The 15,019-nt window shown below is 39.0% G+C and overlaps 1 protein-coding gene and 1 long non-coding RNA gene across 2 annotated transcripts; both read left to right on the top strand.

Moving 5' to 3' along the window:
• Positions 1-1,976: 1,976 nt before the first annotated feature.
• Positions 1,977-5,418, top strand: LOC138980438 (protein fem-1 homolog B-like). Its single transcript, XM_070353322.1, has one exon. The coding sequence runs from the start codon at positions 2,008-2,010 to the stop codon at positions 3,943-3,945; it is 1,938 nt and encodes a 645-aa protein (XP_070209423.1). The 5' UTR covers positions 1,977-2,007; the 3' UTR covers positions 3,946-5,418.
• Positions 5,419-12,687: 7,269 nt separating this feature from the next.
• LOC138980431 (uncharacterized) lies at positions 12,688-14,435 on the top strand. The gene is made up of 2 exons (XR_011460324.1): positions 12,688-13,149; positions 13,386-14,435. It is a non-coding gene; the product is annotated as an uncharacterized lncRNA (long non-coding RNA).
• Positions 14,436-15,019: the final 584 nt, after the last annotated feature.

Below are 15,019 nucleotides of genomic sequence, written 5' to 3'. Positions count from 1 at the left end.
TATGTCATTGTGTGTATGCGCGCGCGTGCGCACGCGCGTGTGTGTGTGTGTGTGTGTGTGTGTGTGTGTGTGTGTGTGTGTGTGTTCAGTAAAACAGTTTTCCCTCAGTACAACTCTTAACACAAAATCAGTTAACTCAACTTGTTCAGGACCTTGCATTAAAGTGCATGTCTGACAACAGCCGGACAAACAACAAAACAAAATAAACAAGCAAGCAAAAACGTAACTAAGCAAAACATTAACTCAGCAAGCCTCCATCGTCTAATAATCTACAAAATGAGCAAGAACTAACATCACCTAAATCAGTTATGGATTTGTACCACAATTTTCCCTGCGCGTTTTATATATCCTAGCTTATGTCAAAATGGCAGTCGGTGAAAACAATTCATTGACTTCAGGAAGACATGGGAATCCAAAACAATCCAACGGCCAAAACAGTATTAGTGGAACCCCACTGTTAAGACTTAAAAATGGAAAGTAAATGTACAGATTTTATGTTAAAGTCTGAAAAATGCAAGGTCTTTAAAGGGAGGATGGGGGCGGGGGTGGGTGCGGGGAAGGTAAAAAGGGGGGTTCAATCAATCAATCAATATGAGGCTGATATCGCGCGTATTCCGTGGGTACAGTTCTAAGCGCAGGGATTTTTTTAATTTTTAGTGTGCGTGTGTGTGTGTGTGTGTGTGTGTGTGTGTGTGTGTGTGTGTGTGTGTGTGTGTGTGTGTGTGTGAAACATGCACGAGGCTTCCTTTGCTCTTTTCTGCAGCTCTTCCCCGGGCTTTACATAACTACGTATTGTGTAGAAGGCATACTCACTACACTGTACTTCCGTTTTTACACTGTACTTTCAAAACAATTACTCCATAAGAGTTACACAAATAAGCGAACATTGAATAAAGGATATGATGGATCAGTCAGTCGTTATGTCTATTCAGGTACTACGGGTAATCGAGCAAACAACTGATCGGCAATCAAGCAAACAAACAAGCAAGCAAGCAAACAACTAACCAACCAAACGAACGTCCAAACGAATGGATGATCAAACAAACAATCGAGCAATATTCTAGATCGCGTGCATGTTAGTTGAGCTGTGCGCTCGTATATATTGGTAAATAGTAGCCTATGCGTGGCTGAGTCACGCAATTTGTGTTTTTTGCTCTTTTTATATTTGATTTGATTGTACATTTTTTCTGAGTTGAATTATTTTTGTAATCAAGTATTTTTCGAGTGATTAAAATGCACTTTATGTATATTCCATAATTATGCATGTTTGCACTTTCAGCGGTTAGATAAAAGCAATATACGTAATATGAATCTAAATATAAGATTAATAATTAGAACAACTCACATGAGACAATCGTAAGAACTAGAATAATTAGATAAAGAAACTAAACGATTATAAAAATGACAATAATTACCGTGATGAGGACTGCGCTGGTAACAGCAATCTGAACTGATACAGGTATTAGCCAGTAATTGTTCGATCGTAGACTGATTGGAAAGTTTTTCCTCGATGAATTTCAGTTAGTGTTTGCCGGGTCGGGTTGGACTAATTTATGCACCTAGTCTAATTTAGAACCTAGTCTATGTTACTTACTCTTCAAAAGGAGACAAGAAAAAAAGTGTAATGTTTGACTTATTCCTTTTGCGTGTGTACGCTTGCTGTGTACATTTCATCCGTGTCCTTGAAGCGGCACTTGTGACTCACGCGGGTGGCAGTACTGCTCGAACCGACAATACCAGTTCTAACGGACACAGAGTCGAATAGAAAAGAAAAGAGTTCCAAAAGAGATTAAAATTTAATCTCGTGTCATCTGCGTTTAATTAGATATTATTTTAGCAGGGTAACAAGACGGGAGAAACAACCTTGTGTAAAGGGGGCGTGTCCCAGTTCGAAAGCTGTACTTTCGGTTTCTGCCAAGAAACATAACTCTATCGCCTTACAGCGTTGCGCATGCGCTTTTGGGTGAATTATTATGGCGACAGCTTCTTCGCGATTCTGACTTTCTAATGAGTGGTGTTGCTTACTTCAAGGAGATGGCGTCGTCTGAATTTACACCAGAGATGATAGCTTCTCTCAAGAATAAAGTCCACCAGTCCGCCCGTGATGGAATGGCCATCAGCATTTTTGCCATGCTGTGGAATCTTGACCGGCATATTGTCAACGAAGTGTTGGAGCATCACACGGAAGAGGACGGACAAAAGACAACCCCCCTGATCATCGCAGCTCGCAACGGTGAAGAAAAGGTGGTTCATGTACTGTTAAGTAATTTCAACGTGAATATAGAACAGACTGGGGTTGTGAAATTTGATGGATACGTCATAGAAGGTGCCACAGCCTTATGGTGCGCAGCTGGTGCGGGTCATTTCGGGGTGGTTCGCTGTCTGATCGAACATGGTGCTGATGTAAATCACCCGACCATCACCAACTCCACCCCGCTCCGTGCCGCTTGTTTTGATGGTCGCTTAGACATTGTTCGGTTCTTGGTCGAGCATAATGCAGACTTGACCATCGCCAACAAGTACAACAACACCTGTCTGATGATCTCATGTTACAAAGGCCACAGAGAAGTAGTGACATACCTGTTGCAAAAGGCGGCCAACCCAGACTGCAAGGCTCACTGTGGTGCCACGGCTCTTCATTTCTCTTCAGAATGTGGCCACCTTGAAATTGTGAAAGAACTCAACCGCTTTGGTGGGTCTATGTTGAAGAATGACCACAACATGACGCCTTTGACCATCGCAGCAGAATGTGGCAAGGAAGACGTTGTAGAGTATTTCATCACTCTCCCAGATGTTACGCAGGAAGAAAAAATAGATGCCTTAGAACTTCTTGGGGCATCGTATGCCAACGACAAAGAGAACTATGACCTTCAGAGAGCTTTTTATTACCTTCACTATGCCATGTCAGAGAGACACAAAAATCCACACAAAATTGTTGGAAAACCTGAGTATCCACCCGTTCAAGCCTACGAAAATCGCAGAGAGTGCCAGACATTAGCAGAACTGGAGGCGATACAGCATAATAATTCTGCTCTTCACATGGAATCACTGGCGATTCGTGAACGCATACTTGGACCGGACAATCCCGAGGTCCCCCATCCTGTCATATTTCGCGGAGCAGTGTTTGCAGACAGTGGGCGTTTTGATCGTTGCATAGCTTTATGGATGCATGCCATGCAGCTCAGACAGCGAAACAACCGCACTATCTCAAAAGACTTGCTCCGTTTCTCCCAGGTGTTTGCTCAGATGGTGCATTTGGGGGTTCAGCTGGAATTCAGCCACATAGAAAGTGTGTTTCAGCATGCAGTGATAGAACTGGAGCGTGACATTCAGCGTGCTCACAAAGATGATGATGACAAAGATACTGTCACTGAAATTTACCAGGCCAACATCCACACCTGTCTCTATCTGCTGGTCATTGCCATTAAGATTGAAAAAAAGGACGACGAGGTCCAGCGCTTGCACAGGCTGGTTTACTTCTTCCTCAAGCAGCGGCCGTGTCTCCGCAATGGCTACACTCCACTGCACATGGCGGTAGACAGTGCGACGTTGGTGGATGACTTTCACGTCAACGATGTTGTCAAGTTCCCAAACTCCGATCTGGCTGTGATGCTGGTCAGGTGCGGTGCAGATGTAAACTCCATGGACCAACTTGGCAACACACCTCTGCATATCATTGTGCGTTATTCTGAGCCCATCAACGATTTTGACACTCTTCTCCAAGTGATGCTGGTGCTAATTAAAGGAGGAGCTCACATGGACATCTGCAATCATGAGCGGAAGACCCCTGTCCAGTGCACCACCACTGGTGTTGCCGAAGTCATCCTACGTCAGCATAATCAGCTGTCACTCAAGTGCTTGGCTGCCAAAACAATCAAAGACCATAGCATCATGTACAAAGCCCTCGTGCCCAGTTTCTTGGAAGAGTTTATTAGCTTGCACTGAATTCAATGGTACAGCTTGTTTTGTGTATCATAGATTGTTATTAACTGTGTGATTGCGATTTGTTGCTTGCCAACTAATGTGATTTATAATACAGGTCATTGTTCAGAATGTTTGCAGAAAGTACTTTGAGATTGACCAATGCTTGAGAGATGGATGATGAATCTTGGATATTTTGGGAAGTGAAGATAGATATATGTCCCCATATATTTATGTGATGTCATTCATGCTTTTCTGGGGAAAAAAGTGTGTGCTGATTTTTTTCTTTTGAAATGTCTAAAATTAAAACACTTTAGAATAATACTACCGGTAATTTTATAATAACTTTAAGTGAAGCATAGCCTAAAACGGTATATCAAAGAAATCCACAACAAATAGAAAACAAACTTTTAAAAATCAACTCAAAAATTAGTTCATGAAATATTTTATATAAATACAGAATGTTCATGAGATGATCTACCTGGTTTCCTTTTCATATCTGCATCAGGTGGCAGAAAAGTATGTGATGCAAAAATGAAATGAGTTGAATGCATGGAAGGTAGCAAAGGCTAATCAGATATTATATGATAAGATTTCACCATATTATTTCTCTTCATTTCAGTTAAATCACTTCATAAACGTCATGGCCGGGATTGGAATCTGGCTAGATTCCAAATCTAGCAGGATAGAATCAGAATAATTCTGATTTCATCTGGCTGAGATCAGAATTCCAATCTCAGCCAGATGAAATGAGAATCTTTGGTCATAAAATACTGATTCTCCTCATCTGGCCGAGATCGGAATTCCAATTCTATCCAAAAGATTACTGGATAGAATCAGAATTGCAGGTACGCTGGATAGAATCGGAATTCCAACCTAATCCAGCTGTTCTGTGGGTTTGATTGTAAGGCTGGACGGAATCTCGCCAGATTCTGATTTCAGCCATTATTCAAATTCTTATTAATTGTTCTGGTGTGCCATGAATTTTCCTGGGGAACAGGAATTCTACAATCTATTTCTATTTTGTTTTCAGTTGAAAAAGTATCTTGTAGCCATTGTGAAAAAGATGACACAAATAATTCAAACCGCCTGTAGGGGACCAAGCTAGCTGCTGTCTTTCAGCACTGGGAGAATTTGTTACAATGTTATAATGATCTGCTAGAAATAGATTTTCATCATTGATTATTCTCACGAGGAAGAATGTTATGTAATCATAGCTGAAAATGACTGACATTTCTCAGGGACAGGTCTAGAACTGTGATCTTACACGAGGCATAATTAGACACATTATCGAGCGTAGGCACTCTTTGAGCATGTTAAATTCAATTTAATAGTGAAAGATTTGCCTTTGTATTAGACGCTCACAAAAATGTTGAGACAGATGTTTTAAAGCTCATATGCAGGCATGCAGTGTGATTATGCATGGTGGCGAAGCTGATGTGATAATCTATTCTGTTCGATTCTAAAGTTGGCCAAAAAATTATTGCAACAAATTTGAAACCCAAATTAAAGCATTAATCCCCGTGTCATTTCATTTAAACTGTATATGCCAGTTAAGACCGTTCACTTAACCTTCAAGATCACCTTTTGGATTAAATATTTCTTTCACAGGGATCACATGACCGCCGCTCAAGTAAGGGTACCCTCAAAATCGACCAGACAAAAACGGAAGAGCCGAATGAAAAATTGACAAAAAATCACAATAGGCAAATCTTTGCAACTTTGTGACATACGAGAAGAAAGTCAAACCAATTATCTACCCTGAACAGATTGTTTTGTTTTGCTACCTTGCATATTTCGCATGCTATGCTATTCCGACTGATGCAGGTGTCGATCGCAAGAGCGGTCAAAAACTGAACGTTTTACATCAATTTTTATGGGTATCATGTCAAAAAGCGCTACATTTTAGCAATGACTTGGTGGATTTCTTTGAAACTTTCGGAATATTTTACCAACATACTTCGTGCGAAAGTTTGGATCGTTACGGTTGTTTATCCAGATGTGACGCAATGTTTCGGAAAATGTTGTTAAACTTGTCATAGGATTGTTCACCTGTCTTAAAATAATTCATGACTGTGAATATCCACAGATAAATGATTGATACAGATTCTGTCTAAGTTTCATTTGCGTGTAGCCGCTGGCGTTTGCTAGTCATGCAAACACATGAGAAAAAAATGGAACGTTCACGCTGTTTCGCGTTTATAGCTGTTATCGCTGGGTGCCTCTTAAAACATACTACGTTCACGCTTGGCTGGGCATCGCTGTGGCACCAGAATCATCGCTTAAATATGTAGCGTGTTTACAGGCCCAGCAAATTTGCGTCAGTGCTTACACGCACATAAAACTTTAGCAGTGTGTGTATCAATCATTTTTCTAAAGACATGCAAAGTCATGAATTTTTTGGACCCAAGGGAACAATCCTATGACGAGATTAAAAACTTCTTTTGAAAAATTGCATAACATTTTAACAAACACCTGTAACAATCCATAATTTCGCTCGAAGTATCTCTAGTATGTTGGTAAAATATTCTGAAAGTTTCAAAGCAATCCACCAAATCATTGCTAAAGTGCAGACTTTTTTGTCGTGATTCCCCTAAAAAATGACGCAAAAAGTCCCGTTTTTGCCCGCTCTTGCGATCAACACCTGCATCAGTAGAAATAGCATAGCACGCGAAATACGCAAGGTAACAAAACAATCAATTCAGGGTAAATAATTGGTTTGACTTTCTTCTCGTATGTCAAAGTTGCAAAGTTATGCCTATTGTGATTTCTTGTCAATTTTTCATTCGGCTCTTCCGTTTTTGTCTGGTCGATTTTGAGGGTACCCTTACTTGAGCGGCGGTCACGTGATCCCTGTAAAAGAAATATTTAATCCAAAAGGTGATCCTGGAGGTTAAGTGAACGGTCTTAACTGGCATAATGAAATGACACGGGGATTAATGCTTTAATTTGGGTTTGAAATTTGTTGCAATAATTTTTTGGCCAAGTTTATTTTAGTTTCAGGGTAATGGGAGAATTTGCTATAAGTATTTCCTCTTGAGATACATGTATAACTAATACTCGTTTAAACACTACTTCCTATGGTTCTTAGTCGCTTCGTCTGCTAGAGCATGCAGATAATCAATAACAAGTCGCCTAAGGCGAAATAACAACATTTAGTCAAGCTGTCGAACTCACAGAATGAAACTGAACGCAGTGCATTTTTTCACCAAGACTGCATACTCGTAGTTTCGTCAGTCCACCGCTTGTGGCAAAGGCAGTGAAATCGACAAGCCAGAATAGTGCGGTAATGGTCGCGCTGAGTAGGATAACACGCTTTTCTGTATCTCTATTCTTTTTAGCGTACTGAGTTTGTTTTTAATCCAAACATATCATATGTATATATGTTTTTCGAATCAGGGACCGACAAGGAATAAGATGAAATTGTTTCTAAATCGATTTCGGACAATTAATTTTAATCATAATTTTCATATTATTGATTTTCAGAGCTTGTTTGTAATCCAAATATAACATATGTATATTATGTTTTTGGAATCAGAAAATGACGAAAAATAAGATGAAATTGTTTTTGGATCGTTTAAAAAAAATATTTTAATTACAAGTTTCCGATTTTTAATGACCAAATTCATTAATTATTTTTTAAGCCACCAAGCTGAAATGCAATACCAAAGTCCGGCCTTCGTCGAAGATTGCTTTGCCAAAATTTCAATCAATTTGATTGAAAAATGAGGGTGTGACAGTGCCGCCTCAACTTTTACAAAAAGCCGGATATGACGTCATCAAAGACATTTATCGAAAAAATGAAAAAAACATCCGGGGATATCATTCCCAGGAACTCTCATGTCAAATTTCATAAAGATCGGTCCAGTAGTTGGGGGTGATGCTTTACCACTTGCACCGGGAATGGGCTTTTTGGACGTAACGTGCATGGGAATGGGGAAATTCTCGTAGCGTGCACCGTTCACAGAGGTCCGGCGTGCACCGTGCATGGCGAAATATTGCCTAACGTGCACGTGCATAGACATATTCTGCGTGCACCGTGCATGGGCTGACAGCATTAAACAGTTGATAAATTGAATACTTTTGTATCGTTGACAATCGTTCAATCACTTTTCTTCGTATTCTGTGTAGATCTGTGTAGATATTCTTGATTAAAAAAAAAATTAAAGCCGGAAACAACCGAACATCACGGAAGCCTTCCGAGGAAATGTTTACGTAGTGACATACTTCTCTCTTTTCTTCTTCTTTTTCTTCTTCCTCTCTGTAGCTTTATATGTCGGATCGCCATAAACAATAAAGGTCAAAATGCCAGAACAAACCACTAGTTTGCTACTTTGCAAACAGCACATAATATGTTATAACTGCATTTTAGCTTAAATTGTTGGTCGTGCACCGTGCATGGAGCTTTTTCGTAACAAGCACCGTGCATGGCACTTTTGGCCTCAACGTGCGCGTGCACCGACCCCCCCATGGTGACCCTCAAAAAGGAGTGTTAGACAGTAAGATGCTGAGATAGAAACGGTGAAACTAAAGTTCATGCTCGTTTTTTTCTTCTCACTTTTGCAACAGTGCTGTGTATGATCTTGAAGGAAGTCAGAGGCATAGTTCAAAAAGGCATAATTTTCAAAACAGGTGATTTCACATTGAAGTTTTACAGTTGAGGCTGTTTCTTGAGTTTGTAGGCAGCTGATGGCCTGCTCATGTTGAAGGTCTTTGGAAGTATTCAAATTCAGTTCTAATGGAGTCTGGCTCAGTTATTTAAATGCATTCTGTTTTATTTAACAGTGTGTCTTTTGTTCTTTTATTAAGCATTATGTATGGGTGCTTGAGTGCAGGTTTTGTGGGCAAGTACTGCTTTCAAGTGTGTTTTTGTGTTAGTTTATCATGTTGTGTTTGAGTCATAAGATGATGAGTGTACATGTACCATGAGTTGATCATAATGAGATAAGTACCAGTCTGCATTATTTGCTATGATTAAATTAATGACATTCTTGTGCAGTGACTTTGTTTTGGAATTGATTTAGTATTCTTGTCAGCGCTTGTAGTTGATGCATGTAGTGTTTTTGTCAAGCTTTTATTGTAAGTTTTTTGTGCAGAACTGGTGAACAACTGCCATAAATAATGTCTAGTGCTTTCATCAAGCCACTGCAGTTGACTGTTATGAATTATTGTTGTGTGTCACTTTATTTTTTGGGGTTTTGTTGGCACTCTGCTGCCGTGACACCCTTCTTAAGAAAACTTGAGCTAGAAGTTATTAAATATGCAAATCTTAACCACTTTTCAAAGATTTTCTCGTTTTGTCTTTTTATCATTTAGTCAAGTTTTGACTAAATGTTTTAACGTAGAGGGGGGAATCGAGACGAGGGTCATGGTGTATGTGTGTGTGTGTGTGTGTTTGTGTAGAGCGGTTCAGACTAAACTACTGGACCGATCTTTATGAAATTTGACCTGAGAGTTCCTGGGAATGATATCCCGGGACGGTTTTTGAGTCACTTGAGAAAATGTGACTCTATGTAATCGGTCAGTGTTAGTCTGTCCGGCCGGCCGTCCGGCCGGCCGTCCGTCCGGCCGTCCGGCCGGCCGGCCGTCCGTAGACACCACCTTAACGTTGGACTTTTCTCGGAAACTATCAAAGCGATCGGGCTCATATTTTGTTTAGTCGTGACCTCCAATGACCTCTACACTTTAACGATGGTTTCGTTGACCTTTGACCTTTTTCAAGGTCACAGGTCAGCGTCAAAGGAAAAATTAGACATTTTATATCTTTGACAAAGTTCATCGGATGTGATTGAAACTTTGTAGGATTATTCTTTACATCAAAGTATTTACATCTGTAGCCTTTTACGAACGTTATCAGAAAAACAAGGGAGATAACTAGCCTTTTCTGTTCGGCAACACACAACTTAACGTTGGGCTTTTCTCGGAAACTATAAAAGTGACCGGGCTCAAATTTTATGTGAACGTGACTCATTGTGTTGTGAATAGCAATTTCTTCCTGTCCATCTGATGCCTCATATAATATTCAGAACTGCGAAAGTGACTCGATCGAGCGTTTGCTCTTCTTGTTTTGATAAATGTCTGATGACGTCATATCCGGCTTTTCGTGAAAGTTTAGGCGGCACTGTCACGCCCTCATTTTTCAACCAAATTGGTTGAAATTTTGGTCAAGTAATCTTCGACGAAGCCCGGACTTCGGTATTGCATTTCAGCTTGGTGGCTTAAAAATTAATTAATGACTTTGGTCATTAAAAATCTGAAAATTGTAAAAAAAAATTTTTTTTATAAAACGATCCAAATTTACGTTCATCTTATTCTCCATCATTTGCTGATTCCAAAAACATATAAATATGTTATATTTGGATTAACAACAAGCTCTGAAAATTAAATATATAAAAATTATTATCAATTTTTTTTTCTCGAAATCAATTTAAAAACACTTTCATCTTATTCCTTGTCGGTTCCTGATTCCAAAAACATATAGATATGATATGTTTGGATTAAAAACACGCTCAGAAAGTTAAAACGAAGAGAGGTACAGAAAAGCGTGCTATCCTTCTCAGTGCAACGAATACCCCGCTCTTCTTGTCAATTTCACTGCCTATGCCGTTGCCACGGGCGGTGGAGTGACGATGCTACGAGTATACGGTCTTGCTGCGTTGCGTTGCGTTCAGTTTCATTCTGTGAGTTCGACAGCTACTCGACTAAATGTTGTATTTTTGCCTTACGCGACTTGTTATCATTTGCACTGGAAGAAGTTACACAGTCTGTATGATTGTGACCGGTGACTGTGACTTTGTATGAGTAGTTGCTCTATTTGAATAGTCACCAATATTGGCTTGTCAGTGACCTGGTCTATCACCGACGGACGAATTACCTTTTCAGTGGTCTTGGATGACCAACATTTTTTGGTCATATTTTTTAAATGAGTGTCTTTCATAGCCATTTAGCTTAGAGTAATTGTTGTATTGCTCTTTAGAGAGTATGGGATCTCGCAACATATATCATAGTCAATTTGGGTTGGAAATAACCAACTCCATCTTTGATCTAGACTTTAAAATTCAAATTCAAATTAGAAATCATGGGGTGGACGATCTCAGATGCATAGTGATCAAGCAGATCCTGTCTCATCCCGATACCCCCCGCGGGTTACGGGGAAGAATTTACCTGATGCTCCCCAGCATGTCGTTAGAGGCGACTAACGGATTCTGTTTCTCCTTTTACCCTTTTTAAGTGTTTCTTGTATAGAATATAGTCAATGTTTGTAAAGATTTTAGTCAAGCAGTATGTAAGAAATGTTAAGTCCTTTGTACTGGAAACTTGCATTCTCCCAGTAAGGTAATATATTGTACTACGTTGCAAGCCCCTGGAGCAATTTTTTGATTAGTGCTTTTGTGAACAAGAAACAATTGACAAGTGGCTCTATCCCATCTCCCCCCCCCCTCCTTCCCCGTCGCGATATAACCTTCGTGGTTGAAAACGACTTTAAACACCAAATAAAGAAAGAAAGCTTATCCTGATAATGCACCACAACACAGAAAGCGGGAATTCTTCTGGATGACGAAGCAGAGATAGATCTATCCCCTATGACTCAACTCCAAGGACTAGCTGGATCATTCTCAGCTAACGCCTCCTTATAGAGACCGCTAGATCTCTGTATGTTTTGGGTGGCTGTCTGGTGGTAGACAGAGAGAGAGAGAGGGTGTGTGTGTGTGGAGGAAAGAGAAACGGACAGAAACAGAACGTGAGAGAGTGCGAAAGAAAGAACGTGCGCTAAAGATAATGACGTAAAATCCATCATGACACTACATCACGTGCCCTCATTCTTTAGTTGTCATTAGCATCCTGAAGAAGTCAGCGACAGACTGACAAAATATCAATGAAGATTATACCAAAACAGGTTTCTGTTGTTATCTTTTTGTTTTTTAGAATTAAAATTATGTTATTGTATCTTCATCAGCAGAACTGTTGGCTTAAATTCCAAGCAATATCTGGAAGTAACCTGTTTTATTGTGATGATTGGCTTAAATGTGAATAAGGGAATCCAGATAGATTCAGAGATGACATAGAGACACATGTGCAAAGCAAATGGTAGGCGTAAGGTGGTGAAAATTAGTTGCTCAAGGTGCGTTTGCATATATGTCCGTTTCACATGCATGTATACATGCAGTTCGTTAAATTGGAACTTGATAAGCTGTTTCATTCAATTTCATTGTGCATTTATGCGGTCTGTTGATAGTGAGCTTGCCATTGAAGAACATTTTTTTTATCCATTTTTGTGCAAATTTCAAATAAATAATTTTAAAAAAAGACTGATTACATGAGAAGCAGGTTTTTATATCATCACATTGTCCTGATTTAGTAACTATTTTCTTATGTTTAAGCTGGACAAAAATGAGGATGTTTTTTATGTTTTGAATGATTATCTAAAATGTTTTATGTATTTCATCAGCAGCTGATTTAATTTATTGCATTCTATTTTTGTGTGTGTGACCATTATTAATGTACATGTAGTACTAAAGTATTTGTTTGCTTTTGAAGCAGTTTTATACCTGTCTTAATATTGAAACTAAGTGATATTTCTGTGTGTGCTTGTGTGTATGTGCGGAGAGAGAGAGAGAGAGAGAGAGAGAGAGAGAGAGAGAGAGAGAGAGAGAGAGAGAGAGAGAGAGAGAGAGAGAGAGAGAGAGAGAGAGAGAGAGAGACGTAGACAGAGAGAAAGACAGAGAGAGACAGAGAGAGACAGAGAGAGAGATATAGAGAGTTAGTTAGTTAGTTAGTTTTAGTTAGTTAGTTGTTTCAGCCATGCGGCTTCCATTCAGGTTTTCAGTTTTGTGTGTGCACGCCAAACCGAGTCCATTGCATCACTTTGGAACAAGTGTCAGTGATCAGAAGTTTTTATAAATATGAATACATGTAACCATAACATTGCCTCAATGTTGTAAACTGATGACAACATTTGCTCCAATGTGACATTTGAATTTGTGTGTTGACAGTTTTAAGTTGCCTTTCTTATTTAATTACAGGTTTTCTTACTCAGAATCTTCCTCATAAATTAATGGTTTAGATTTCTTGCGGTTATTAATAGAAGTTATAATTTTAACAATAGAGAATCATGGTGAATGCTGGCATACATTTCAAGCCATGCATTATAAGAAAAAGTTTGTTCTAATTCTAATGTTGTGGCTCTAATTCTCTGTACTCACAGGTGTCCAAGTGTTATACTTTCAGGTTTCTCACAAATAAAGATACCATCCTTCTCATGTAAAGTCCAAGTGTTATACTTTCAGGTTTCTCACAAATAAAGATACCATCCTTCTCATGTAAAGTCCAAGTGTTATACTTTCAGGTTTCTCACAAATAAAGATACCATCCTTCTCATGTAAAGTCCAAGTGTTATACTTTCAGGTTTCTCACAAATAAAGATACCATCCTTCTCATGTAAAGTCCAAGTGTTATACTTTCAGGTTTCTCACAAATAAAGATACCATCCTTCTCATGTAAACAATCATGTTCCTCACCGCAGATGTGTCCAGGTTTTTGTGAAAATTATTTGACAGATTGCCACAGGTGTTATTCACAAAATTATTTCAATGTAAATATTCCCAGTCTGTACAAGAAGCAGTCAGGCTGTTGGTTTTTGACATCCGTTTAAATTGAATGATGCTCTGATCTCTTGTAAAAACATGGAGACAACTGTGTTGGGGAACATGAGAAGAACTGGACCCACGGAAAATAATTGCATTTTCAAATCTGCAAACTTTGAAGCGTCTGTGTGCACTGGTCTCATTGGAAGGAACTTTATGTTGTTCATGGTTCTTGAGGTATTACGGTACCTTCGTTAGTACACACATGCTTGGAGTGTCATCCATAACCATTATGATTCCATCAATGTCAGAATGATATCTGGACGTAAATCTTTGGTATCTAGAGACTCGGTTGTCAGTTTTTTTCTTATGCTGGATAAGTGAGATTTTTGACACTTCCGTCTGAAAATATCGGTTGTTATTCTGATCTGCTGTGTGACACTTTTATTCAAATCCGCAATCCACGTTGTAGCTATATAGAGTTGTGGAGCCATCCGAAACGTATTAGTTGAAAAGTGTGTTGCACTTTACATAGTCCAGGTGATGTGGGTTGTGTATTGTGTTTGCGAAACTTCAAATCCGCTTTGTAATAGATGTGGTCATTTTGCCAGTAACCTCTTTTTGCAACTATTTGTGCATGATACAAGAAAAGATGGCTTCTTCCATTATGTGCAAGAAATCTCATTCACATAGTAATGGTTTGTTTCTATTTAAGAATTGGAGATAGAAGGCTAGTGATTATGAGCCTTTGTCTCAAGTGATTTGATTATTTTTTTTAAATACCCTGTTTAGTTTAATTGTGCAGAAGCTCAGCTCTGCAGCTTTGGGGGACTGTTACCGTGCTTATGTGTGGAGTATCCCAGTTTGGAGAATTAACTGTCATTGAACTGACTGATTTGTTAAATGTTGAATATACTAAAATGAACAATTGTTCTCTTCTCGTGGTGTATTTTTAGTGTTCATGTGCGTATGTATATGTCACAGTGGAAATGAGAATCCAGTGAGATTCCGAATCGCACTAGTGGAGATTGGAATTCCAGTTTGCACTAGGGCAAACTAGAATTCTCATCTCCACTGGATATTTGTTAGTGAAGATGGGAATTCCAGCTTGCCCTAGTGCAAACGGGAATCCAGTTTCAGTGGAGAAATAATGTGTTCAAAGATTTATAATTGTTGTTAAAACCATTTCATCTTGAGTCATTCTTGACTTTAAGGCTTACTCATTGCAGGTATTGAAATAAATGAAAATAAATATTATTGAATTGATATAATCGAACAACACAGAATAATTGCGCACAATAAGTTTTTTTTATCAATATCATATCACAAAGTTAAAAGTTTATATAAGATGAAGCATGAGATAAAGAGAGAGAGAGAGAGAGAGAGAGAGAGAGATGGCCATCAGAGCCGACAGTATTATTGTATTGTAAAATCACGACTACTGAACGTTCACTCATTCGTCTATCTGTCTGGCCTTCTCACTTCTTTTGTGAACTCTTAGTCCTAAAGAAAGA

Source organism: Littorina saxatilis, linkage group LG1, assembly GCF_037325665.1.
Source record: "Littorina saxatilis isolate snail1 linkage group LG1, US_GU_Lsax_2.0, whole genome shotgun sequence".
NCBI classification, from domain to species: domain Eukaryota; kingdom Metazoa; phylum Mollusca; class Gastropoda; order Littorinimorpha; family Littorinidae; genus Littorina; species Littorina saxatilis.
The sequence above is the reverse complement of the archived record's forward strand: the minus strand, read 5'-3'. Positions and strand labels throughout refer to the sequence as shown.

Coding starts and splice junctions, on each gene's coding strand:
- LOC138980438 (XM_070353322.1), top strand. CDS start 2,008: ATGAGTGGTGTTGCTTACTTCAAGGAGATGGCGTCGTCTGAATTTACA.